Raw genomic sequence first — 27,803 nt, forward strand, 5'->3', positions numbered from 1 at the left:
CTTTTAAGAACCTGATTGCTTTTTCCTTGTTCTTAAAATCCAAGGGTTTGGGTCTGTGCTCACCTATGCAAATTGGTGAGGATTTTTGTCAAGCCTTCCCCAGAAAAGGGGCTGTAGGGTTTGGGAGGATTTTGGGCGGAAAGACGTTTCCAAGCGGGCTCTTTCCCTGTTATATATTTGTTAGATGCTTGATAGTGGCAGCAATAAAGTCCAAGGGCAAAAGGTAAAATAGTTTGTACCTTGGGGAAGTTTTAACCTAAGGTGGTAAAAATAAGCTTAGGGGGTTTTTCATGCAGTTCCTCACATCTGTACCCTAGAGTTCAGAGTGCGGAAGGAACCTTGACAGTGCTGTTTATTTTATAGTTTAATAGCAAATACTCACTGAAAATATTTATAAGTAAGTAGTTTTAGCAATGACATCTGTGTTTCTAGTATAGCACTTGCTATGTTTTTTACTGTGATTTTTCATTTGGATTTTTTAATTCTAACTTTTTCTTCTTATTTTTATAGCACAAGTTTATTCTGTTGAATCATGATACTTCCAGTCTGACTGATTTCCTGGCCTAGTGTAAAAACTTAATTTTCATTTGATCCACCAATGGGGATTACCTTTTGCAACTATTATTTTGTCTCTCAAGCCAGTCCTTAGTGCTGTTTTGCGTGTCATTGCTTGTGTGTAGAACTTAATTCTCAAATATTCGATTAGGGCAGGATACTATCTCATATTAAACCCTTCTCAAAAGCAAAACTCAACTGTAATCTTTGCTAGACATAAGAACGGCCGTACTGGGTCAGACCACTGGTCCATCTAGCCCAGTATCCTGTCTTCTGACAGTGACCAATGCCAGGTGCCCCAGAGGGAATGACCAGAACAGGTAATCATCAAGTGATCCATCCCCTGTCGCCCATTCCCAGCTTCTGGCAAAACTTCTCTCTTAAGACCAAGCAAATAAGTCACAACCAATCATGTATTTGTTTAATCTTGCTGCTTCTCCCCATTAATTGTCTCTGAGCAGTTCATGATTCTCTCACTAATCCTGTCGTTCTTCTAAAATACTTAACTGAATAATTAGGCTTGAATAAAGCCATATACAAACCTATACATCTAGGACAAAGGAGGCAGGCACCTACAGAATGGGGGACTGTCCCCTGGAAACAGTGACTCTTGAAAGGATTTAGGGGCCCTAGTGGACAAGTCGCTCAATATGAGCGTTTGTGATCTGTGGTAAAAAGGGCAGAAGCCATCCATGGATAGATAAACATAGTATGGACAGGGAGATGATTCAGCATGGGTGAGTCTGATACTGGAATACTGCATCCAGTTCTGGTGTGCACATTTCAAAAAATTACATTAAAAAATTGGAGATGGTGCAGAAAAGAGCCATATTTGAGAGATGGAGAGGACACTTTATAATGAGGCCTTGACCAAGCTCAATCTGCTTAGTTTATTAAAAAGCAGATTGAGAGGTGAGCTGATTGCAGTGTGTAAGTGCCTTCATGGAGAGAAAACACCAGGTATGAAAGGGTTCTTTAACCTCGCAGAGAAAGGCATAGCAGGAGGCAATGGCTGGAAGCAGAAATCAGAAAAATTCGAATTAGAATAAGGCATAGATTCGTAAGAGTGAGGGTGATTCATCATTGGAACAAATTACCAGGAGAAGTGATGGACTCTCCATCTCTTGATGTCTTCAGAGAAAGACTAGATGCCTTTCGGGAAGGTGCTTTAGTCATAAAGCAGATATTGTGAAAAAGCGGAGGGCTGTGATGTGCAGGGACTCAGATTAGATCAGAGCTTCTCAACCAGGGGTCCGGGGCCCACTGGGGGGACCTCAAGCTGGATTCAAGGGGTCCGCCAAGCAGAGCCGGCATTAGACTTGCTGGGGCCCAGGGCAAAAAGATGAAGCCCTGTGGTGTGGGGGCCCCGACAATTGCCTTGATTGCTACTGCCTACTTCTGGCCCTGGCTTTTATGTGCAGGAAAACAGGTGTTGTGGCACAGGTGGGCTGTGGAGTTTTTATAGCTTGTTGGGGAAGCCTCAGAAAGAAACAAGTTGAGAACCCCTGGATTAGATGATCTAATGGTCCCTTCTGGCCTTAAAGTCTACCAATTTATGAAAACCTGAGCGTGGCATGGGGAGCAGCTTCTGATGTTTTACTGTGTAGCCGGCTTGATCCCCAGACTCAACAGTCACTGAGTGAGGTGATCCAGGGAAAGCAACTCAAACATCCAAAGAGACTAGCCAGAGGCAGGACATCAGCCTTCCAGGGGAGGGGTGGGCGTGGCAGTGACATCACAAAAGCCCTTTTTAGGACCTCAGCCTATTGGGCAAAGGTGATGGGGAGGCGGTGATCTCACAGAGAGACCCTGACAACAGCCAGGCAGGACAGAGGAGCAGGGCTGGGGCAACCAAAGTGAGCCCCGTGGCTTTGCTGCAGCAAGTCTCCTCCTCGAGGTCTCTCCTTGAGGAGTGAGAGAGAATTAGGATTCCCGTACGTGAGCGTGAGGAGGACCCTCTTTGGAGTTTTCTCCTTCCCTACTACTGATTTTGCTAGAAAACCCAAGTCCTTGTTTAGAAGGTAAGAGGCTCAGAGAGGTTTGGAACTTGTTCAGTCTGATCCACCTGCTGCTGGCTGAATTCTAGGCACTGAAAATGGTAGGTTAAGGTGGCAGAATTTGATCTCCTACCTCGGACTTTGTCCTGTAGAATCACGGGGGACATTGGGGTTTGTCCTTTTTGGTTTCCCTTTTCCTCTGTCCCTCCCTCCTTTCTCTTCTCTTGTTCCCTTTTCCCTGCTTCCCTCCCTCCACCAAGCAGATGCAGGGGGTTGCTCTCAATGTGGGAGGCCCTCACAATGAGATGGGACTGGAACAACGCTCTGAGAGTGATCCCCTTCGGTGGTCACCTGGGCCATCCTTTGGGATATCTGGTGAGACCCCTCAGCCTCCCGCCTTTCAGAGTCTTAATACTGTTTGGCTGAGCAGGGGGCTATTGACAGGGAGGAGATTCATGTCCTTTTGTTCTTTTTAAGACCAAGCAAATAAGTCACAACTAATCATGTATTTGATTAATTTTGCCTCGTCTCCCCATTAGTTTTCTCTGAGAAGTTCATGATTCTCTGTAACGTGTTAGTTCTTCTAAAATACTTGCTCAGGGCAGTCAGTGCAATGCAATGTTGGGCCCTTCCTCCTGCAGGGACAGGGGAAGAAGGTGGGACTTCAAGCCAGGGCTCTGCCTGGTTCTATTGAGCAGTAATCACAGGGACCCAGCTGGCTTGGGGAGTGAGCCTCAAACCCTCCACTCCATGAGATCCACAAGATGGTCCTTGGAGAAGAGTCACTAACTCCTTCCTAGAGAAACAGGACGATCCCCAGGCAGTCAGCCCCTCTCTCCTACTGAGATTCCTGGAGAAATTGTCCCACCAAGGGCTTTAGAGTCAGGCATGGGGGCAGTGTCTGTCTCTCCTTCCTGATGAGCTGTTCCTGAATCAGGGATTCAGAGAGGATGGGACCAACCCCAACACTGAACATTGTCCCAATCTAGAGAGACAGAGACAAGTGCCCTGCCAGATACAAGCATCGTCCTGGTTGCAGCAATCCCCTTCCAAAGCTCTACGGTTACTGAATCAGATATTCCACCCTGAGCACAATATCTCAGCCCCCTGGGAATGGGGAGGGGCTTATTTGCACAGCATCTACACCTACCCATTGATCCCGAACTACCTCCTTCCCCCACAACATGTCAACTTCTGGAACAGGTCCAGAGTGTCCCAGGAGAGAGCCAGGGCCATAAGGAGCAGCGCAGCTCTGCTCTGATTCACCATCATTCTCCCCAAATTTGACAAAAGTGACCTCTGACCCCCAGCTTCCTGACTGCAGGCATAGGTGGGCTGGCTCTGACAGGCTGTAGGATCTGCTGCAGTGGGGTCTGTGGGTTGGGAGTGTTCTTCTTGCCGGGGGAGTGGGGGTAGAGTCAGAGCAGGGAATGAAATAAGCTTAAGTTGAGTTCTTCTTTTCCTGGTTCAGTGGTGACCCTGGGCCTTTAAGGGGACCATGCTCCAGCCAGGTTCATGCCTGGCCTTTGTCCCTTCTTGTCATCCTGGAGCAGCTGGAGATGCAAGTTCTCAGTGAGGGCACATCCCCGTGCTCCAGGCTTCCTTGGGGGCAGAGAAAACTAAGGTGTCTAGCCCTAGCTCCTCTGCCCCAGCATCTCCTTCACAGGGACCCAGGGCAGAGAGACTCTTGGCCTTTGGGAGACTGGGAGCTGATGATCCCCATCTCCTCTCCCTTCCATTAGAACTCAGCACAGTTCCCCAAGATGGGGAACCTCATGGCTCAACTTGGTCTGTACATCAGTAACCCAACCAAGGACACGGCCTAGGAGGGTGCTGAAGCACTGGAATGGGTTACCTAGAGAGATGGTGGAATCTCCATCCTTAGAGGTTTTTAAGGCCTGGCTTGACAAAGCCTTGGCTGGGATGATTTAGTTAGTGCTGGTCCTGCTTTGAGCAGGGTATTGGACTAGATGACCTCGTGAGGTCCCTTCCAACCCCAATCTTCGATGATTCTATGACACCAGCTGGCGTGTTAGGGCGGGGATTTACCGGCTCTATCGGCTGCTGCTACACCAGAGAGGTAAGGAAAGTTTTGGAATAGCCTTCCAAAGGAAGCAGTGGGGGCAAAAGACCTATCTGGTTTTAAGATTAAACTTGATAAGTTTATGGAGGAGATGGTATGATGGGATAACATGATTTTGGCAATTAATTGGTCTTTAAATATTCATGGTAAATAGGCCCAATGGCCTGTGATGGGATGTTAGATGGGGTGGGATCTGAGTTACTACAGAGAATTCTTTCCTGGGTGTCTGGCTGGTAAGTCTTGCCCACATGCTCAGGGTTTAGCTGATCGCCATATTTGGGGTCGAGAAGGAATTTTCCTCCAGGGCAGATTGGAAGAGGCCCTGGAGGTTTTTCACTTTCCTCTGTAGCATGGGGCACGGGTCACTTGCTGGAGGATTCTCTGCTCCTTGAGGTTTTTAAACCACGATTTGAGGACTTCAGTAGCTCCGACATAGGTGAGAGGTTTTTCGCAGGAGTGGGTGGGTGAGATTCTGTGGCCTGCATTGTGCAGGAGGTCAGATTAGATACTCATAATGGTCCCTTCTGACCTTAATATCTATGAAACCCAGCTGGGAAATGGGACCCCAAAGAAGAGTGACACTGATGGAAGCCGGGCAACAGGACCCCTGAAGAAATGAGCCCCCCTCCCATCTGAGACTGACCCCACCTGGAACCTCTGCCAAAACCCATCAACAGCTCTGAGATTGACCCCAGCTGGATGATCCCCCACCCCAATTTAGGATCAACCCCCCTCCCCATGCACCCAGGATACTCCACCCACTGGAGAGAGCCTTGCTATTCTGTTGGGCCAGGGATGCAGTGAGGGTTCCCCACTGTGTAGCCACCAATGGGAATGGAAGAATACAGGCACCGGAAACCAACAAGAGAAATCTTGTAAAGAGAAGCTGCCAAGGAACAGCTGTCACAGGAAGACTGAGGAAACGGAGGCAGGAGCTCCCCCTGCAATGGGGCGGGGGTGTTTGGCACAGGAGGTCACTGGAGAGGAAGACAAGAGTCAGTTTCAGGGTTCCAGCCGACATTTAATCTCCCCTGATTCCTGGGAGCACCACGTCTCTGACAGGTTCTTGTTCTCTTGAGGCAGGAGGACGTCACGGCCAAGGTGATGCGCCTCCGATCCTTTCACCGCGTGCCCATGGCTCCGCAGGGACTGCACCTCTTAGGACACCTGCGATGGGGTGTATAACCCCACACTGGGCCAGGAGGGGTTAGGGAGCAGTGCTGGGCCGTTGTGATCCTTCCCCCCCCCCCCGCCACTGCACCTGCAGAACTTGCTCAAGCTGGAGCAGGAGTTTAAAAGGGGGCCTGTCATGAGGTGTATGTACTCTGCACTAGCCCAGCAGCCAAAGGGTTAATACAGGCCCTGCCAGCCACTGTGGATTGGCAAGCTAACAGCAGCTGGGAGGGTAAAAGGGCCCGGAAGCAGCTGGAGGGGCACTAAAGAAGAGTGAGCAGGCAGGGGAAAGGACTCCTGCTAGAGAGCTGTCCAAGGATAACATCTCTGAAAGGGACGAACAGGCCAACAGACTGAAGAGCCTGCAGAGGCCGGAGGGAAGGTAGGAAGGAGCTTAGGGCACTGTCAAGGTCTCCTTGTCTAACTTGAGGGTCCTGAGCTGGAACCCAGTGGAGGAGGCAGGTGGGTTCCCCACCTCCCTAGGGTGACCAGATAGAAAGTGTGAAAAATCAGGACAGAGGGTGGGGGGTAATAGGCATCTACATAAGAAAAAGCCTCAAATAGCGGGACTATCCCTATAAAATCTGGACATCCGGTCACCCCTAGGCAATTTAATCCAGTGCTTAACCACCCTGATAGTTAGGAAGTTTTTCCAAATGTCCAACCTAAACTGCCCTTGCTGCAATTTAAGCCCATTGCTTCTTGTCCTGTCCTCAGAGGTTAAGAAGAACAATTTTTCTCCCTCCTCCTTGTCTCTTTTCCAGACTAAACAAAGCCAGTTTTTTCAATCTTCCCTCATAGGTCATGTTTTCTAGACCTTTAATCTTTTTTGTTCCTCTTCTCTGGATTTTCTCCAATTTGTTCACATCTTTTTTGAAATGTGGTGCCCAGAACTGGACACAGTACTCCAGTTGAGGCCTCATCAGTGTGGAGTAGAGTGGAAGAATTACTTCTTGTGTCTTGCTTACAACACTGCTGCTAATAGATCCCAGAATTATGTTTGCTTTTTTTTGCAACAGCGTTACACTGTTGACTCATATTTAGCTTGTTGTCTACTATCACCCCCAGATCCTTTTCCACAGTACTCCTTCCTAGGCCGTCATTTCCCATTTTGTATGTGGGACATAAACACCTTTTCCGTCCCTTGGAGAGGACAGAGACATTATAAGGCTTGAGCCAAGGGTGTGCCATTCACAGGCTACCAGAGGTGGGGTGAAGACCTTTTCTTTTGTGGGGACGTTGGACTGTAAACATTTGGTTGGACTCTGACAACCCAGAACTCAACTGGTGAACCGGCTGGAGGGCCAAGGCCTCAGATACCAATCACTGAGCCCTGTTGATCCCACCCCTCCTATTATCCCCATTTGAGCTACTATATGGGAAGCAGACCCACAGGATCCTGGATCTCCTCCAAAAGACATGGGAGGAGCCAGACCCAGGAACAACCAACATGGAACACTACATGTTCTTTTTGAGGGAAAACTTAGAGACGCTGTGGGCTTTCTTGAGAGAGAACCAGCTGAAATCTCACTAGAACCAGGAATGGGCCTACAGTAAAAGGGCCAGGATGTGAAAATTTAACCCCAATGATAGGATTTGTTGTTGCTGCCAACCATGAAGTCAAAACTGCTGGCTAAGTGGCAAGGATCCTTCAAGGTTGTAAAAAGGGCAAGGGTAGTTGATTTTGAAATCCACCATCCAGGGAAGAGAAAATAGATCCAGGTATACCACATGAACCTGCTGAAGGCTTGGAAGGATCAAGAGGGCCTCCTCATAATGCCTTTTCCACTGGAACCTGAGCTTGGCCTGTTATACCAATAAAATAAAAACCAGCAGGATCTTATTAAAGGGGAAAAGGCAAAATGCCACATTTATTGTGAATACAGACAGAATCATAGTAAGCAGTTAGTTATAGCTATAACATTCCATTCAATCTCATATTTATTCACACATTCATTCATACACACACACACAGGTTCTGCAAGGTTGTTATCATAAAAAGAAAAGGAGTACTTGTGGCACCTTAGAGACTAACCAATTTATTAAGGGAATTGCTTCATCATGCTTTTGCTGAATCAGTCAGCAGATGGCACATTCCTGACGGCTCCGTGATGCCAGACGTTATCTTGTTCTTTGGCTCTCCCATTCTTGAGGGTGTTGGGTGGATTCCAGTCTGCCCTCGGGAGGCGGGGGGGGTGGTCCTCTGGTTATTTCCACTTGACGCCTCCTTCAGTCGATGGACACTGGATTCTTAGGCTGGCACCTCCCTGATCATTCAGTTATTATCCACACCAAGCATCCATCCACATACATCCTCTATTTTACTCACAATTGTTAACAAAGCGAGATGAATGCAACAAAAGGGCGAGGAGTCTCTGGGTGCTGTTTCTGTTGTTACAGAGTATTGCTTTGAGCCTCTCTGTGCATGAGTAGTTGTTGTTACAAAGAATTGCTTTGAGAACAGACTCTGTCTTAGAATGTACTAACACAGTTAGCAGCTTGCAAGTTTCACACATAGAGGGAGAGAAACAGTACCAAAAACCAAGAGACCTCTTAATTGGTAATACTCTGGAATTTAAACTCTGGGGAATCAAACTCATTTGTGATTTTAATACAGAACTTCTTTAGTATGATCCAACAGGCCCACAAGTGCCCTTAATCCATGATTTTGGCCTGAATAGAAACAGCAAATATGAATTGAAGACCTTCCCTGGGAGGTCTTAGCATTGCAAGAACAAACCCACCTAGCCTACCATCACGTGGATACGAAGCTGGGGGAAAAGGTCCCCGAGAATCTACAACCCCTTTGGCAGAAGTTATAGGAAATGGTCTGCCAGAAACTACTTGTCGTGTTGGACCTTAGGGAAAAAACCTGAGATTCTCACCTAATCATATGACTCCAGGAGCTGGCACTTTAAAAAAAACATCCCAAATATCTCAACGCTCCCAATAAAGTCACAAGAGTTGGCAACGCAGTCAATTCAGGTTTTTGCTGTACACTAAAGAAGCCAAAGGGTGGCACTGGCCACTGAACTCCATATTTCACCACAGGGACAAGCAAGGATGCAGCTTCCTGGGCAGTGGCGGATTAACGCACAGGCTCTGGCCAATTTGGGGACCCCCACAGGAGCGCCAGAACCTGGATAGAAGCCGGGGGGAGGGGGGCCACCGGTGTCAGATCTGTGGCCCTGCCCCCTGCTCCTCCTCTTCCCCCTGAGGCCCCGTCCCCTGGCCAGGCTGGAAGCCGGAGCCAGGCAGTGGTAAGAGCCGCCCAGGGAGCCCGGGCCGCTGTGGGAAGCCTTGGACCCTCCCCCTGCCCTGGGTGCAGGCCAGGGGGCCCAAGAGCAGCCCCCAGCCTGTGTCCCCCCGCTGCCCCCTGGGATTTGTGTCTGCGGTAGTGACCACGTGCGGCTCCGCTCTTCCTGTCGCCTCTGACTCAAGGCTCACAGTTGGGGGGGGGCCAATGTCCCCCGAAACTATGCCCATGCCGCTGCTTCCCGCCTGCCCGAGGGTACTACGCTCATGTTAAAAAAGTGGGCAGGGGCATGGCACCCCCCGGTGCTGGTGTTCCTGGGCGCCCGGGTGTGGGGAGCCCAAATATTCTTTGTGCCCAGGGTCCCAATAAATCTTAGTCTGCCTCTGTTTCTGGGGCAGCAATTGCAGCTCAGCATCTTAAAAAATCGCCGTGATGGCAGCCATTTTCATGGAGTTAAGTGGGCCTCATCCGCTCTTGACGCGAACTGGCCTTTTGTTTGCTCTCCCTTCCCGCCCCACCCCAGCTGACACCAAAGGATCATTTGCTACACTGCACTTGTGCTGAGCTCCGGCTGCTATCAGAGTTGCCTTTGCATGTTCCTTTAAGAAACTTGAAATCCCCTCTACACAGGCTGTAAGCATAGCTGCCTTCCCCCCCACCCCCCTTTCGGCTCAGTCAAACCCAGGGCTCTGTAGCATGGCCGCTCTTTGGGCATTAGATGTCGCTGCAGGCTTTCTGGCTGGCCGCTGACTTTCAGAAAAAGTTCAGTCAAATAAGGGCTCAAATCTACCAGGGCCTTAGCACCTTCATGTAAAGTGCTGAGTTGCCCTTAATTCCCAATGGCATTGGTGAGTGCATTCAGGACGTTTTGCAGGACCTCACTAGTACTCCTTTTCTTTTTGCGAATACAGACTAACACGGCTGTTACTCTGAAATCTGTCTTCGAAGGAAGCAAGGTAAGTAACGTATTGACATGTAGCATCCTGCTTTAGGCTGCAGCTTGTGAATGCTAGTCTAAAGGTGCCCGGTTACCTCCCTTGGAATCAGAAAAATTGGAGAGAGAACAGAGCTATTTGATCACCTAGGGGGAATTTCCCCACTATACAGAGAGCCATCACAAGGCCGACACCCCACTTACATCCTACATAAAGCCTCAAAATAGGGTTTAGTCATGAGCTAACCTTCTGTGTGTGTGTGGGGGGGGGGAACATGTACCAATCAGCCAGTGCAGGGCTTCCACCACTTGCCTATGCAATGAGAACTATGTTGGTACGATCCACTAAGTGGCACAGACAAGTGTGGCAGATACAGGTAATTGTTATATTTATTTTTGGTAGTTTCTTCTGCCTTGGACTTTCTTTGTAGGTGGTTAATGGGGAGACAGTGTTGCCTAGTGAACAGAGCACTAGACTGGGACTCAGGAGCCCTGTGTTTCTGGCTCTGCCATTTATTGGTTGGGTGAACTTGGGCAGCTCACTTGACCTCTGTGCCTCAGTTTCCCCTTGTGTAAAATGGGGAGAATGCTTCTGACCTCCTTTATAAAGTGCTTTGAGAGCTATGGATGAACGAGTGCTATATAAACTACGGATTGTTATAATAGGAGCTGTGCCTTTAAGAACAGAGTGTGGCAGACAGAGTGTGTTTGAGATTTTGAGCAGTGTGTGGGAGATTTTTCCAACCTGCACAGAAAGCAGGAGACCGTGCCTGAGTTCCAAAAAGGTCAGAACTTGATTTAATAAACTCACCTTTCCAGAAAGTAACTTTATTCTCAATGGTGTCACATCAGCACTTATGGGGAATTGGCTGCTTCAGGGCACAGCTAATGAGCTACAGAGCCTTTCACCTGCAGCCACTAGGATGAACCCTGCCCAGTTGAACAAGGGAGTGAAAGGAATTTGCCACTCTGCTTTGCTCTTGACTGTAAACTCTTCAAGGCAGAGACTGGTTTCAGAGTAACAGCCCTGTTAGTCTGTATTCGCAAAAAGAAAAGGAGTACTCGTGGCACCTTAGAGACTAACCAATTTATTTGAGCATGAGCTTTCGTGAGCTACATCCGATGAAGTGAGCTGTAGCTCACGAAAGCTCATGCTCAAATAAATTGGTTAGTCTCTAAGGTGCCACAAGTCCTCCTTTTCTTAAGGCAGAGACTGTCTCTCCATTTGAGTTTATACATCACCTTGCACAACGGGGCTCCAATCTTGACTGGTTCCTTTAGTGGGAGCTCCTGGTCAAAAAAAATTTTCCAATAAAAACCTTTTTCATGAGAAAATAGTTTCATTAAATGAAATTTATTAATGTTAAAAAAAAATGTTGCGGAAAAACCCTGACATTTTTCAAAATGAGAAATTTAATTACCCCCCTTCCCCCCAGCACCGAAGTATTTTGGTTTTGAAATTGTGGGCTTTTCCAGTACTTCCCAGCCCTGTGCTACTGTTTTTCAGATGGCCAAAGTTGGGAAAACAATTAGTAGGGGGGGGAGTACAACCTATTTTTCACACCTTCACAGGTATGTCCCATAGTGAAAGGTTTAAATGTGTAGACACCTGTTTATTGTTTTAAAAGTGATGTTCTGTCCGTTGGGAAACAATAAAAAGGAGAGAATGTGGATTTTCCCCCATTTTCCTAACACTTCTTTACTTTCCATTGCGGGGATGGGGAAGACGGATAGGGGATTTAAAAGGAACAAAAAATGGAAGGAAACTTTGAGAATTAAAAATTATACCTTTATTCTTTCCCCCCATGAATCATTCCAGGGGGAAAATAATCCCATTTTCCAAGCAGATCTAATTGGTAGTGACACCTTTAGAATGCCGCGTGACAGAATATTTTCCAGGTGATACGTACATACAGTATGTTTTAAAGAAATGTCACTCATGTGAAATAAGAAAAGGAGGACTTGTGGCACCTTAGAGACTAATAAATTGGTTAGTCTCTAAGGTCCCACAAGTCCTCCTTTTCTTTTTGAGAATACAGACTAACATGGCTGCTACTCTGACACATGTGAAAGAGTCTGCCCTCTGCTGGATGGACTGAGAACTGCTTGACAGTGCATCAGAGGCCTTACACTGCTAGCAGTTAACGGAGATTTTTCTTTACCCTGAAGGGTAGGACTTTGTGCGACAGCAGCAGGAGGTCTACAGGCGCACAGTGCAACATGAGGTGAGCAGGACGTGTGGCTGTGCCTTTTGCACCAAATTGCAGATGTAGGAAGTCTCCCAGGCCAGTGGTGGATGTAAATGAGCATTTGGGCTTGAACTGGTGTCCTGAGACACCAAAGAGCGCCTTGCTGAGCGGGTCAGGCTCCTCCCTGGAGGAACCAAGCCTCAGGGTGTTCGATGAGGCGCAGGTCCAAGTGGATTGATACTTCTGGCTCATCCCAGGAATTCATGGTTGCTGTGGTGACTATGGCCCTGTCCTGGGTGGTTTCTGACTCAGCTCACTGAGCTGAATCTAGTATCTGTGATGGGGTTGGAAGAAAGGGGGACGTGGCCTGGGCAGAGCATCACCTCCTGTGAATTGTGGTGGGACCTTTCCTACAGGGTTGAAGGACCTGTTTGAACGGTCTGGTCCTAGAGGCTGAGGGAGCATCAGGGAATCCAGAGAGGTCTGAGGAACCAACTCTCTTTTTATGAGTTACTTGGATCAGAGATCAGGGCCCTGTTGTGCGAGGCACTGTGGAAAATCAGCAGGCAGATCACCCTTTCAGTGGTTTGGCTGGCCCACATTACAGTCTTTTGTTCATTACCAGAGATACCGTGGCCCCTAGCCACCGCTTCGGCTGGCTTCCCTCTTACGGGTAATCCTGGTTTGTAGATGAAATAAGAGGGAAAATGGCTAGCGCACCAGTGATGGGAAATTGCAGCCTGAAACTGACTGAACGTATGAACCATCTGCCGAGGTGGTGCAGTCTGAGCCCCATCACCCACAGGGTCCTATCTCCCTGCGAGCCACCCAGACACACATTTGCTTGGAAGAAAATACTGCCTCCCAGTTCCCATCGCTTTGTAGCTCTTTTGAAATAGACTAGATTTTATTAGGGTCGAACGTGAAGCAAATAAATAAATTACAGTGTCCAAAAAGTGGGGCTATGTCTATAAATAATACAAGAGTCGTGTTATTTACAATGTTCTGGTTCAAAAAGAAGCACAATAAATTATCCTGAGCTTTTGGGTGCGAAGAGCGCCCTTAGCAGCTGGCAATGTGAACTCAAAGCACACCTGATACAATGAGGTACAAGAGGGATTGAGCCTCACCTGTCCTCAACGGTCACAAACTCAGTTTGCTCTCCTGTTAAAAATACAATCGCTGGCTCTATTCTGAGATACTGGGCAAAACCATCAGATGCTGTTTCCTCTGACACACGGTACACAATGCAGAGATAGAAAACACAACATAGCAACTACAGCTGCAGTCCTAACGAGTGTATGTGCATTGCTGGGGTGGGGGGTAATACCATGCTTGGTATAAAGAAGGTGTTCGAAATCCAAAGCAAAATTTGTATAATGGGCCAAGGCAAAATCCCAGATCCAGACGCTGCCCGATGGAGAGAGGTAACTGAAAGCTAGGCCCAGATTTTGCCACTTGAGTGCCTCTCTGCATGGTAAAGGTAATGCAATATGTGCGTAGGGGTGGACTGAGGTCTTTGATCTGGGCTTTGCAGGCCAGGAGAGAGGCAAAAATGTACAAATCCTTATTGTAACGCTGCAGGAGGGCTGCCTGGAGGCACTTTCATTCTAAGCCCTAGGCACTTACAGCTTTCAGAAAACTACCCCTTGGGCTGCAAATGTTTATCTTTACAGCCTGATCCTGCTGTCTTACATGGAACTGCAAGGACTTGAGTCTCCTCTCATGCCTCTATGAATCAGGACTAACTCCATGGCAGATAATGGAGTTACATCGGTGGAGGATCGGTGTAAGTAAGTTCAGAATCGGGGTCAGTATATAGGGACAGCAGCATCATGCTCTTCACGGAGCTCCCATTGAAATCCATGACAATTGTGCTTATGGCAGTATCAAGCCCTCAATTATGGCCCGCTGGGCTTTTTTCTCCTTAGTTTGCTCAGATCCCGTTTACTTTACTGCAAATTTTAGTGGAGCACTTTTTGTGCAGATCTGAACTGCAAACCTGACATGGAAATAAAATTAACTAGGGAGGCTACTTGGGGAAAAAATCATTAGTCTGATTCTCTTATCACTCTCCCTGCCAGGGCTACCCTACCTGGTAGCTCAGCACCACCAGGGGGCTGATAAACCACAATAGCACTGCATTTACATGCACTGATGTTTGGATTGGAAATCGAGGACTGCCCCCCCATCTCTAAATTTAACCCCAGTCTTTCTGCTGGAAAGGGACCATGCTTTATGGCATTTCAACAGAGAAAAGAAAGACGTGTGGGTTATCTGGAAGCTGCCCATGCGCAACTGACCTGATGAGCAGCAGGCCCCGGGTGTCTAGTATGAGGTTGCCAGACAGTGGGTGTTGCATATCATGGACTCATCCTAGACAGCACCAGGTCAGTCCAGTATCCTCAGCATTCAGATAAAGAGCTTGATCTTTTTATCTGGCTGGAGAAGCGCATGTGTGGAGCAGCTGCTTAACTCCCTGGTAGCTTCATCGGTCAGTCTTCTCCTTGGGCATAGCTGTAAACCCCTGCTAGTTCCATCGCAAGAGCAACGTCTGCAACAGGGAATTCTCAAGCCATTTAGACCTCCACGTCCACCGTGTCTTCCTCGTTGTTCTCGAGGTCCATCGAGTCCGTAGGAACAGGCTGCATTTCTCCGAACTGCGACAGCTTCGCTTTCTTCTGCTCCAGGCTCTGCTTTCTCCATTTGATCCTCCGGTTCTGGAACCAGACTTTCACCTAGGAGAGGTTCAGCACAATGGGCAATGAAAACCACTCGCTCTGGGCCAAGGCTCGGGCGCATTAAAGCCCTGACCCTGCAAGTCTTTGAAGTGTGCTAAAATACTGTCAGCAGGGCCTGATCCTGTAATCCCTCCACAGGCAAGTCTCCTTGACTCCTGGAGTTGGTGCTAAGAGGCTCTGGGCAACATGGGCCATGAGGATTATTAATAATAGTTATAAATAAAGCAGTGGCTCTTTTCTTTTGAGGCTCTCAAAGCACTTTACAGACATTTACCTAAGCCTGCCAACTGCCCAGCGAGGTTGGTAAGTGGTATTATCCCTGGTTTACAGACGGGGAAACTGAATCATATGGCGGTCATGCCATTTGCACACAGACAATAGTGAAACGGATCACAGGAGTCCTGACTCCCTGTCCCTGGCTTTACCTACTAGACCCAAACTCCTTCCCCAAAACCTTCACCCTGATTGTGCTGTCTTTAAATTATAAACGTCCCAAAACGAGGAGTGAAATCCTGGCCCCACTGAGTCAGCGGCAAGACTCCCATTCAGCGCAGTGGGGCCAGGATTCCCACCGCCACGCCCTGCCCCTGTGTATCCGAAATGTGTTTAAAATTAAATAAGCAGCTGTGTTGTTCCCAGCAGGCAGAGGCTCTGAGTGCTAAATCTCGGCACTGAGTGATTTCTGCCATTTCCTGAGCTACCCTCCTGGGTCTGTCATGGAACGTGAGACAAGATCCATAACCTCATGAGCCCTCCCGTCATAGATCCTGGCTACATTGCAATAACTGTCACACTGGGGGAACCCAGTTGCAGAACAGCCATTCTGGTTAAAACCTGGGTCATGCAGCACAGACCAGATTGACGGGGTTTCTTTAGCTGCATCCCCATGAAGGCCAATAGGAGTTTGACCATTGGCTTTGATGGGAGCAGCGGGAGCCGCTGAGACTTTAGAAGGGCTGCAGCACAATTCAGGAGCACAGTGTGGTCCCATCTACGGTGCTTTGACTTATGCCATGGACCCACCAGCTGGCAGATTTCATATGTGGTGGCCCCAGCTAGGCAGCGGTTTCACTCTGGACGGGAATGTGCAATCTGGGCGTGCCTGAGCATGAAAAGGGTATAAAAATTAATGTGACTCAGTCTGAACGCAGCTCTCCCTAAGCAGCGCCATGTGCCAGCCACCTTGGCATGAAGGGGCTGATTAGACCAGTTAAGAAAAGGCCCGGTCCTGCTCCCGATGGGGTCAATGGCAAAACTCCCTCTGGGTCATCCAACCAGGACCCGCAATGATCAGCGAAAGCAGGAGAAGAGCTCGGGGAACAGTGCCGCAGGCTTGGCAAGGTGGGGGCCGACGCCTAGGCCTTCTTTAAAGTGACACAAATCAGCGATCATGGAAAGAGTCCCCAGTTTCCAGGGGTCTTTGTGCCCCTCAGCCCCCAGGACGGTCGCATTCGGGTGCGTGCACAGTGACAAAATCAAGAATCATAGAAACTAGAGATGGAAAATGAGCTTGTCTAGTCCACCTCCTCTAGAAAATGCAGAACTGGTCCTTGCAGTACAATAGGAAGAGCCAGGCTGCATCAAACCAGTGGCCCACCTACTCCAGTCTCCTGTCTCCAGCTGTGGCCAGTATCCGCTGCTGCAGAGGTACGATGGCCCCATTTGGACAATTGCACAGTAACCTTCCCACAGAGGAAGATTCTTTCTAACCTACAACACTTTGGCTGGCTTGGGCCCTGAACCAGGAGCATCTACACCCCAAATGCATTTTTAGCCTACTTAATGGATGTATCAGTGGAGGTTGTTAGTAGTCAGACACATTTCTAAGCCTATTTTGCCTCCCGTCTCAGTGCTATCTCGTAGGGTAGGGCCACAGGTTACCTATGCATCGTGTATTCGCCCGTGCGTTGTCTCATCTAGTTTTAAATATCCCTAGTCATGGAATCTCCCTTGGGACCCCCAGGGACCCTCCCCATTTCTGGGGAGAATCAGCTCCTTCTGACTGAAGCTGCTCACACTATAACAGAGACAGAAGCCCTGAAACTTACTAGGTGGCTCATCTCCTGCTGTCATTTCCGGCTGCAGTCCCAGGAAGGGACCATGTATAGATCCCCCAGGGACCATGTATAGATCCCAGATTGATCATGGCCTCAGGGGAAGGGAGTAGATTTCCTACCTGGGTCTCTGTGAGGTGCAGGGTGGCTGCCAGATCCACCCTCTCCGTGCCCACCATGTATTGCTGTTTGAGGAACTCCTGCTCCAGCCTCTCCAGCTGCTCTGGTTTGAAGACTGTGCGGACCCTCTTCATCTTACAGGGCTCCCTGGATCTCCAAGGAACAGGAGGGCCCAGCGAGACAGGTCCTACGCAACCAGACAATTCCAGACCTGCGAGCAAGGGGCAAGAGTCAGCAGGGCGAAAGGCAGAAACAGCCCGATTTGCCTTGCAGGGACTGCCTGACGCGTGTACGTAAAGACAGCACCCGCCACAGCCCTTGTTAAGCCTCGTTACTGTGGGTGAATGTGTTTTACCTGTTCCAAGCCCTGCTAGCTACAGCTGTGGCTTGTTTCGGAGCAGGGCCGCTGCAGTCCACAGGGGGCTAAAGAGGGATGGAAGAGAAGGAACAGTAATGCCCTGAGGAAAGAAACAGCCAGCCTCTGCTAGCCAGTATAACTGGGGATCCCTTTATTGACAAAGGGCCAACCGTGGTCCCAAGGAAGTCAGTGAGTGATTGAGGTGAGCTGGATTTGACCCGCTCCATGCATGGCTTATACTGGAAGTTCTTGTTCAGGGCCAGATCCAGCAAACACTGCGATTCAGTGGGATTGCTCCAGAGTAAAGATAATAATGTGCCTATGTACTGGGGAGCTGGATTGTGAGTTCTCCATGGCAAGGTGGATCTGGTTTTTGTGTTCTGCATAGTCCCATGTATATTGCTGGCATAACAATAATTACTATATTATTCAGAAGTGTCTGATTGATGATTTTTTATTAAGAATTCCATATTATTATACCAAACTGCACAAACTCAAGAACAGGCAACATTGCTTCTCAGGCCCTGAGCCGCCAACTCTTTCCCACGCATTTCAAATTGTTACACAAAATAAATGCAGAGCTTGGGCCTGCCAGCCTTACTCACATGAGTAAGCCTTACTTATGTGAGTCATCCGCTGACTTCAGGGATCCCCATAACCCAGGAGGGTTGCAGGATGGGGGCCTTTGCATAATGAATAAGTGGGAGTTTTCTGAATTTTGAACCCATCCCTCCTAAGTCTAGGAGTGTTAGGATCCGAGGTGTTGGTTCTGCCCGTGCTTTGGATCTGGGTTCTGATTTTGACCATCCCAGAATGTGGAGGGCTGGAGGCACAGGGTTTGCAGTTAGGCCCCTTGCTAATACATAGTTACACTGGAAAGCCCTGATCCTGCAGTTGGATCCACATGTGTGAGTCCCTGTTCCCCTACTGAGCCCCACTGACTTTAGAAGGGCTCTGCAAAAGCATAGGGATCCACCTGCATGGATCAGCCTGTGGGATCATGGTCCGATACGATCATGGTAGGAGTTAAAAAGGTTTCCAAGTATCAAAATGTAGTTATGTAAACCGCTGGGAATTTGAAATGTCGATAGCAAAATGTTTCTGGCAATAAATATAGGCAGAATGCAATTATAAATTGTTAGAATTATAGGCCTTGATCCTACAAATTTCTTCTACACATGCTTAACAAGCGTAATCTCACTGGATAAATGGGATTACTCCAGTGTGTAAAGCTAACCAGGTGCGTTATGTGTTTGCAAGATCAGGGCCGTAGTTTTATTCATTAAGATATAATATTTGTAGCTGTTATATCTATAAAAAACATGTTTGGAGAATAAAACTAATGTGTGATAGCTATTTAAAAATATCTGAGTGTATAAACACTTATAATGTAGGACCCGATTCTCTGCTGGTATAAATCAACATTAATTTGAATTCAATAGAACTCAGCCTATTTACACCAGAAGGGCTGTCATATAATAACTAAATTACGATATATTTATTATAGCAGTAAATAGGATTTGGAATTAAATAATTTCTAAAATCATTTTTACAAATTGCCCAAGCGTACTGTCGCCACCTAGCAATGTAATTATAATGTAATATATACATGTACATAGATTAAACGGTCTAAAAAAAGAGATAATATGAATTACATAACTACATTAAATAGTTTTTAAAGGTTTCTGAATATAAACAAAACTTTTAGTATCTAAATCTTAAAAAACTCTAGGGCTCAAATCTTGGTTTCTTATGCGGGCAAAAATCTTCATTGATTTAGGTGGGTAGTTTTGCCTCTGTTAACACCCCTGGGATTGGCCCCCGCATGCTCTATGATAATAAATTTCAATGGGCCGTAGTGTACCATCTAGTTTTAATCAAGGTTACTCACTGAGACAAAGGGTTAATTTTGCTTAAAAATCAATGGTACCATATGGTTTAATGAGACAAGAATATACACACACTGAACTAAAATCTGCCCTCTGCTACAGCAATCCAACTCCATGGGGCTCTGGTTCTTCCCATGAAACCCAAATTAATCTGTAACTTTAAAAACAAAAATCTCTTTTTGCTCTCGTTGCATTTACATTAAAAAGCCTAACAAACTTTGGGGTCAGATTCTGCAAACACACGTGAGAGTAATTTTACTCAGATCAGTAGTTCCAACTGCAGCAAAGCACAAATCTGCAGAATCAGCCCCTAAGAAAATAAATCCCGATCCCTGGGCTCCCTTCGCCCATCAGCTTCTCAGGATTAATAAGCATCAGCCCCTTTAACCCAGAAACAGAAATAAATATTGGAAAATTACCGGGCTCTCTCCTCCCCTGCTTCCCTGCACACAGAAACTGAGCATAGTCTGGAAACGGCAGGAAATTAAACTGAATTTCTGTCTGTGAATGTATCATAGCCAACAACAGACTAGCTGGGCCTGGGGTGTGAGATGCACCCCAGAAACCTCAGGGGTCCTAACAGAATTTGAAAAAAAACTTTTTGGGTTTTCTGCTAGTTTAGTTTAGTCCAGAAAAAGTCAAAGCTCCAAGGGTCACAGTTTGCTCCTGCCCAATCCTGATGAGTCTGTATCCCTTGCCAAGCTACCTAAAGAATAAGGCAGAACGCTTGCCATCCTCCAGACAACCTCTTACAGCTCCACAGACACAGCTGCCCCTTCTCGAGGTCCCTTCCAGTCCTTTGATTCTATGACACGCTGACATATAATATATGACATATATTACATATATATTATAATTCTATGACATATAATAATACCTAGTTCCTATGCAGGACATCTGCCACACATCCTCTACCCACATAGACATACAAACCCACCTCCACCCAGACTACACCAGGACAGAAACACCCCCCACACAGATAGACACACACAAATACACTGGCAGAAATGGGTCAGAATCGTACACCCCTCACCCACCACAGTACGTGTGCACACATACTGGATGGAAACACCCTACAGTTTAGACAGACACACACACACATGCACCCTATACACAATCCAGGTATGCCTCACACATGCAGACATGCCACATACCCGTACACCCCTCATACCTCCAAACGTACACACATATCAGACGGCAACCCCATTCGCAGATCTGGATATAGTACCAGTGGTTCTCAAACTTTTGTATTGGGGACCTTCCTTCACACAGCAAGCCTCTGAGTGTGACCCCCCCCCCGTAAATTAAAAACACATTTTTTCATATGGAACACTATTATAAATGCCGGAGGCAAAGCGGGGCTTGCGGGTGGAGGCTGACAGCTCACGACCCCCATGTAATAACCTCGTGACCCCAAGTTTGAGAACCCCTGAGACAGACCGCCACACCCATTCACACACTGACAGAAACATCTCAGACACATACACAGACCAGGCAAACACCCCTTGCGTGCGCACACCCCCATACACACTAGACAGAAACACCCTAGGAACAGACACACCCCACCCTCCACTCACACCCCCCAGCCCGCCCCCCCCCCAGAACACACGCACCCACCCACCCACCCCATAGCCCTGCCAGCTTAAACACTACTTACTGTCTTGCTTACAGCTGGGATAAGAGAACAGGCAGCCCCTCTGCAATCTGTACTGCAGCTGCTGATGCACGACCCCATAGCCCGGCTTAGCCAGGTACATGGCTGGGTGAGTCATGAGGCCAATGGAGTAGGTGGCTGGGTAAATCCAGCTGTGCCACTCCAGAGGCAGCTTGGAGGACCATCTGGCAGAGGCTGCACCTTCCTTCTGGGGCTCTGGCTTGGAGAGGATGGCGTCAATGTTAAAGGGGGTCTTCTGAGGGGGCTGGGGAACATCTGGAGAAGCTGGGGGGCCAGATGAGTCTGTTGCTGCTGCCAGGATGTTGCTGAGCGGACCTGGGGAGACCAGGCTCTGGAGCATGTTCAGTCAGCAGTTCTGTGGCTGATGGGGAGGCTGGACTGAGCAGGTTCCTTAGCCTGGGCTTGTTGCTTTCCAGATGCCTTGCAAGCTGCAGGCTCCTAGCCCCGGCCTCAGCCCGCTGCCTGGCTGGCTCTTTATACAGAGGAAGGGCCCAAGGTGGCTTTATATCGAGGGCTTCCCCTGTGAAGTGTAAATAAGACATTAATATGCAAAGCAGGCTGCAGCTGGGTGGAGAAAGGAGAGGCTGTTCCAAGGCCTGATGCTCTGCTGGGTGCTTGCAGGACAGGGTGTGTCTCTGGGCTGGGACAGGCAGAGGACAGCCTAGCATGGCCTAAGACAAGGGCCAGGTCTGCTTGGAAAGATCAAATTGGAATGGGAAGGGAGGTCTCACATCCCATACAAATACACACACACATAACATGCATCTAAAAGCCCCCCCCCCACAAATATACACAATATCAATACAAGCGTAGCTGTATACACAACACACAACACCGAGATACAAAAGTACAGAGAATGACACACAAACATCTACAAGATAAATGTAAAAATACGGTTATACACACACAGGATAAGCACAGAAATGTGCAGACACATGCATATACGCACACAAACACACATCACCACAAATATATACATGCCAGTAACTGCAAGCACGCACACACAATGTGTACACATGCACATGCCTATATGTGCTAATGCACCTAAACACACACACGTCTCTGTGCAAGAGGGTGCTGAGATATGGAGCAGAAATTCACTGTTAATTTGCAACCTGTTATTTCAGTTTGTGTGTGTGTACACTAGTGTGTGTAATTGTCTGCATGTCTCTGTACTGTTCCATCCACATCCTAGGGCTGATTCCTGCCTCCCTGTCTGCCTTTCTACTGTCACACAAGTCAGGAGGCATTGCGGTGTGATCCCAGCATTCCCTTGGAAGCTGGGGGTTTTCAGGGTCCTTTCCAGCACTTTATCCTTTTTGATCTCTCTCTTCATTCTGTCACCCTCAAGAAACTGCATCTCCCATTGCTTATGTCTGAGTCCTGGCAAAGTCTGTGCCTTCAAGCCCTAGATTTGTTTGGCACAGACATCAGAGGCTACGAACCTTTTGGCTTTAACTTGAAAATAAAACGTAGATATATGTATAAGTGTGTGTGTATTAACAAACCTGCCTTAAAGTGGGCACAAATGTAAACGCATACGTTAAAGTTCCGTTAAGCTGCCAGAGCCGTGTAAATGCACCTTACTGTAACAGAGAATCAGACTCAGTGTTTTTACACTCTGAGGCAAATGTAAATCAAGAAACCATATTGGAATACTATTAGCCTATCTCGTTAGTAAGGAAATATCCTGGAAATGGGTGCCCATGCAAGAACCTAGAGAGAGAGATGATAATCAGGTGCTGGTACAAAAGAAACCATCAGCCTTTTCTGTAAAGTGTTTACTTCTCCCGTTTAGCAAGCTGCCTTCCGTGACAATTTGGAAATACTTAAATAAAAAAATACAGCTGAGGTTTTATTGCTCCTTGTTACAATGTAAGGTCCCAGTCCTGCAAACCCTTCCTAACTGAAGTCACGTGCTTGAAGTTAGGGCATATGCTTAAGCAGCTTGCAAAATTGGAGACTCAGGCAATAAAAAAATAGCCTTCCAAACTCCCCAGAGACGGATGTTTTCCAGCTCCAGTTCCTCTTTGATGTTTTGCAATAGGTTTGCAGGGGTCAATACTCTGTTACTCTTGTCCAAGTTTTAAATTCCAAATAATGTAACTTGTTCTGGTTAGCATCTTTAATATTCTCTATCTAATGATTAATAACTCTTATAATTATTGCACATTATATAAGTATTCGGAAAGCATATAGTTACTGAAAATAATAACTATTATGTGGAATAAAATCCTCTGAAATATTTGCAAATAAATACAAAACTTAAATGGAGAAAATACAATTTTGCCTTGTGCAAACTTCAGAGAGAATCTGATAATTTATTTATATATATATATAAATTTAATGTAGCTATAATTAATTACTATTATAAAAATGACAATGCATTAATAATAATGGCCCTCAGCCCATCTGCTTTTAAGCAGATCTTCCCAGTGATTTGATATTGATGGAACAATACATAGCCCAATATTAGAATACAGATAGAGAGGTGTGAATGGGGATTGATTGATGGGTGGATGGATGAATGGGAAAAAAATGTACACTAACTTCTTTCACATGAGACATCCCATACAAATTAATAAAGGGGGGGGGGAAGCATAAACCAAAAATAAAGTAACAATGCTTTTGATCTTCCCATTGGAGTCAATGCTAAAATTCCAACTGTCAAACTGGACTGGGATAGAATCCAACCAAGTGCGGAATTTTGCTTTTAAATTAGGGACGAGGAAGATATTCACAGATATCCAAAGGGAAGCTCACACTAACTAAGGCGGTAAGAGAGGGTGATTCCTTTCTCAAATCTATGAACCCCAACTGGGGTGAAATGAAAGGTAGCAAGAACCTGGCCAGTTAAAAGGAAGCAAAAAAAACCCCACAACTCCTTATGGGGCTGCCTGGTGCATTGTGTTCCATCAAGCAGCTCTTGTAGCCAGAGTGGGGGGAATCCAGAGTCAGGGGGATCTGAGAGATGGTGGGCAGAGCCGTGGGGACACAGCAAAGATGTGGGAGAGAGAAATTAGGGAGGTAGAAAGAAAGGGGGAGTTGGATGGACAGGCAGCGGTGACAGTAAGGTGAGTTTTGTATTCTGCCCCAGTGGTAGAATTAGCTGGCTAATGAGGCATTTTGTCTCCCATTAGCACTGTGTGCTCCGCTAATGTATTTCTGTTAAAAAGCTGGGGATTTTCACCCAGCGGTAACGAGTTGGGAAATGTCTTGGGAAATGTCGCACCAGCCAGCCAGCAAAACAGGGGGGGCCCTGCTCCGGGGAGCCAGGCACTTGCCATGCTAACAACACCCCCTCCTTTCCAAGTGGCCCTGACTCTGCCACAGGGCTGCCAGGTTGGGGTTTGCATGGGGTCTGTTTCCAACCCAAGTGCCCAGTGGAGGGGAAGCTTTTGCAGGGGAGCAGGCAGGGGAGATAAAAGGATGTCCCTGATCCTCCTTTTTTTTTTTGGTTTTGTTTTGTTTTTAAAGGGGGTAGAAAATGAAAGGGGAGGGGGAGTTTCTTAGAACACTTTAAATAAAAGCCCTTTGTAAACATCCCCCCTTGAGCCAAAGGAACCCCGGGTGACAAGCATTTCCTGACAACTCCATTAAAGAATGGAGCTGTATTAACATTCCAAGCACCTTGACAAGAGATGAAAGTGGGGAACTTGAGTCCAGCCTCTTCTTGCTCCAGATGTTGTTACGGGCTCCCTGAAAGGGTTTTCTTTCTTTCTTTCTTTGTTTCTTTCTTTTTTTTTGCAAAGAGACAAAGATGCTGCCCACTTCAAAGGATTCTAATTGATGCTAATGATTATTAGATGGAGTGGGGGGCCTTGTTCCCCAGGCCCGGGGGAGTGCATTTTACAATCCCGTCATAGAAAGCTCCTTTCCCCCCACCTTAGAAATGGAGCTGCGGCTTTCAGAATTTCTCTCTCTTTCTGGCTTCTGATTTTTTCCCCTCTCTCGCCCACCTTCCTCTAGACACCCTGCAGCTCTCACTTCTTTGCCCATGAGAAATTTCACACCTAGCCTCTTTCAATGGGGAGGACCTGGCTGCATTTCCATCTGACTTGAACAGCCAGCCTCCTCAGCAGACAAAGATGCGGTGGAAATTTCCTAAAAGCAAAACAAACAAACCAAAAAATGTGACCGGGGAATCTTTAAACCAGGGGCTTAAATCGCTTTTAACGCACAAAAGCGTCACAATGGAAGAAATCTTTGCATTCAGCTCCTCTGGTGCAGGGTAAAGGATTAACCCCAATGATTATTATTTATTATTTGTATCGCAGTAGCGCTGAGGAACCCGCATTGTGCTAGGTGCTGTACAAACACAAGATGGTCCCTGTCCCCACAAAGTTTACAATCTATTTAGGCGACAAAGAAACAGCAGGTGGATACAGACAGACCAATAAGGGAAACAGTGAAACAGGCCAGCATGCCCGGCAGTGGTCTGAGCGCAGGGGCAGGCTAGATCGTAAGGGCTCCGGCATTGATTTGTTAGATGTTAGTTCTAATTTAGCATGTTGACAATTTCAGCATCGCCAACCTCCAAGGCTCAAAACCGACAAGTCAGCCCCCTCCCCCACCAAAACTAAGGAGATTGGCTTAAAAATCTTGAGATTAAACTAAGAAGAAGAAGAAGAACTTTGGAGTTCTTTGTGTTTGGCTTCTGCCATTCGAACCTTTAGCCTAGGTTATGCTAGGGTCAGATTTTCAAGCTTTACTTCCGCACCCACAAGGGCTAGAAGCTTCCTGACTTTTTTAAATGAGAGCTGGGATTGTACATAATCAGGTAACTCCAGGAGCTGAGAGTTCCATCTCACAGTCTTTGCTCAAGCTGAAATCCCACTGTATTCAGCTTGGAGAGTGAAAATAATGCTTTGTCCTCACTGCCAAAAAAAAGGTATGTTTCTAACTGTGGGATAACTAACGTGCATTCTCTGTTGGGCTGTAAAATCCTAGTAGAGACAAGCTCTGTAGTTTTACCATGAGGTAAACTACTATTGTTGTTGTTAATTTGTATTTGTGTAGCATCTCAAAGCCCCGTCATGAACCAGGACCCCCTTGTGCTGGGCGCTGTACGAACATAGAACAAAATCTAGGTGTAGGACATAAAGGCTGCCCTACTGGGTTGGGCCATTGTCCATCTATTCCAGTATTCTATCTCCCACAGTGGCCCATACCAGGGCTTCATTAGAGTAATTATGAAAGGTTTCAGAGTAACAGCCATGTTAGTCTGTATTCGCAAAAAGAAAAGGAGTACTTGTGGCACCTTAGAGACTAACCAATTTATTTGAGCATAAGCTTTCGTGAGCTACAGCTCACTTCATCGGATTATGAAGTGATCCACCCCGTCCTCCACTCCCAACGGCTGGTAGTCAGAGGTTTAGGGACACCCGGAGCATGGGGTTGCATCCCTGACCAGCTCAGCTAATAGCCAGTGATGGACCTATCCGCTGTGAACTTATCCAGTTCTGTTTTGAACCCCATTATAGCCTTCACAACATCCCCTGGCAATGAGTTCCACAGGTTAGTTATGCACTGTGTGACGAAGTACTTCCTCTTCTTTGTATTCAACTTGCTGCCTATTAATTTCATCGGGTGACGCCTGGTTTTTGTACGGTGTGAAAGAGTAAAACTTCTCTATTCAATCTCTCCACACCACTCATGATCTTATAGAGACCTCTGTCGTATCCCCCCTTAGCTGTCTCTTTTCTAAGATGAACAGCCCTAACCTTTTCAGCCTCTCCTCCTCTGGAAGCCGTTCCATACTCTTGATCATCTTTGTTGCCTTCCTCTGAACCTTTTCAGATAACTTAAGACGAACAATAACAGATGGGTACAGACAGACTGACCAGGGAGCTCAAGGAAACAATGGGACAATACTGGGTTAGCATGACAGGCTGGCTTCTCAGCCCAGCAGCAGCCTAGGCAAGGTCAACCATGGACAGGGACATAATACTGACCTCGCCCTAGCTACCTTGCAGAAAAAAATACAGGTACAATTTCACAGCAGGACGGGGGTTTGGAAGAATGTGTATAGTGGGGGTGCTGAGAGCCATAGAACCAAACTGTAAGCCCTGTATATAATGGAAACCACTTTGAACCAAGGGATGCTGCAGCACCCCTCATTCCAGCACTTCTGCAGCGGGCTAGCTAAAGCATGTGAGTTATCCCACTGTAACCCTCCCACACCTTTGTTTTGTTTTGTTCTGCAGTGAAGAGCGAGGCAAAGTCAGTTTCACCTTCTGATTCCCATGTACTTGTCCAGTGCTGCCTTGTCTGGGTGCCAAGGTAAGCTGGAAATCTGATTTCATGTAATTTTCCGGTAACGCAGTGAAAACATTTATATGCAGGTTTGATCCTCTATCGAGCATTATTCCAGTTCAGTATTTCTAATATTGATCCAAGCTTATTTCTAACTTTTGCTTGTACTCCAATCCCATCTTTTTTAGTTTACAAAAATCTGCATTTTTGCCTAAATTGCACACACACCCCCGCCCCCGGCAAGGTCTCTCTAAAGGGGTATTGCTCACCCCGTGCATCATCCTGTCACACCCTAGGTATGTGCCAGGGCCTGAGTTGTGGATGCTGTGGGAATTGTCGTGTGCCAGCTAGTGGGGTGCTACATCCATGGAAGTCTGGTTTAATGTCAGTAGGGTGGTAAAGAGCGGTGTCAATTGGCCACAAAGGGTTTGATCCGGGCCCCACTGAAGACAATAGCAAAATTCTCACTGAGACTGAAGTCCCCAGGGGGAAACCCTGGCCCCACTGAAATCAACGGGAATTTT

The 27,803-nt window shown here is 47.2% G+C and overlaps 1 protein-coding gene across 1 annotated transcript; it reads right to left on the minus strand.

Moving 5' to 3' along the window:
* Nucleotides 1-14,766: 14,766 nt before the first annotated feature.
* On the minus strand, nucleotides 14,767-21,364 carry LOC140910049 (homeobox protein not2-like). Its single transcript, XM_073340161.1, has 3 exons — nucleotides 21,007-21,364; nucleotides 17,105-17,313; nucleotides 14,767-14,925 (listed from the first exon to the last, which is right to left on the minus strand). Exons 1-3 carry the CDS (start codon nucleotides 21,362-21,364, stop codon nucleotides 14,767-14,769), a joined length of 726 nt encoding a protein of 241 aa, XP_073196262.1.
* Between the last annotated feature and the right edge of the window lie 6,439 nt (nucleotides 21,365-27,803).

Source organism: Lepidochelys kempii, chromosome 4 (assembly GCF_965140265.1).
Source record: "Lepidochelys kempii isolate rLepKem1 chromosome 4, rLepKem1.hap2, whole genome shotgun sequence".
In the NCBI taxonomy this organism is placed as follows: domain Eukaryota; kingdom Metazoa; phylum Chordata; order Testudines; family Cheloniidae; genus Lepidochelys; species Lepidochelys kempii.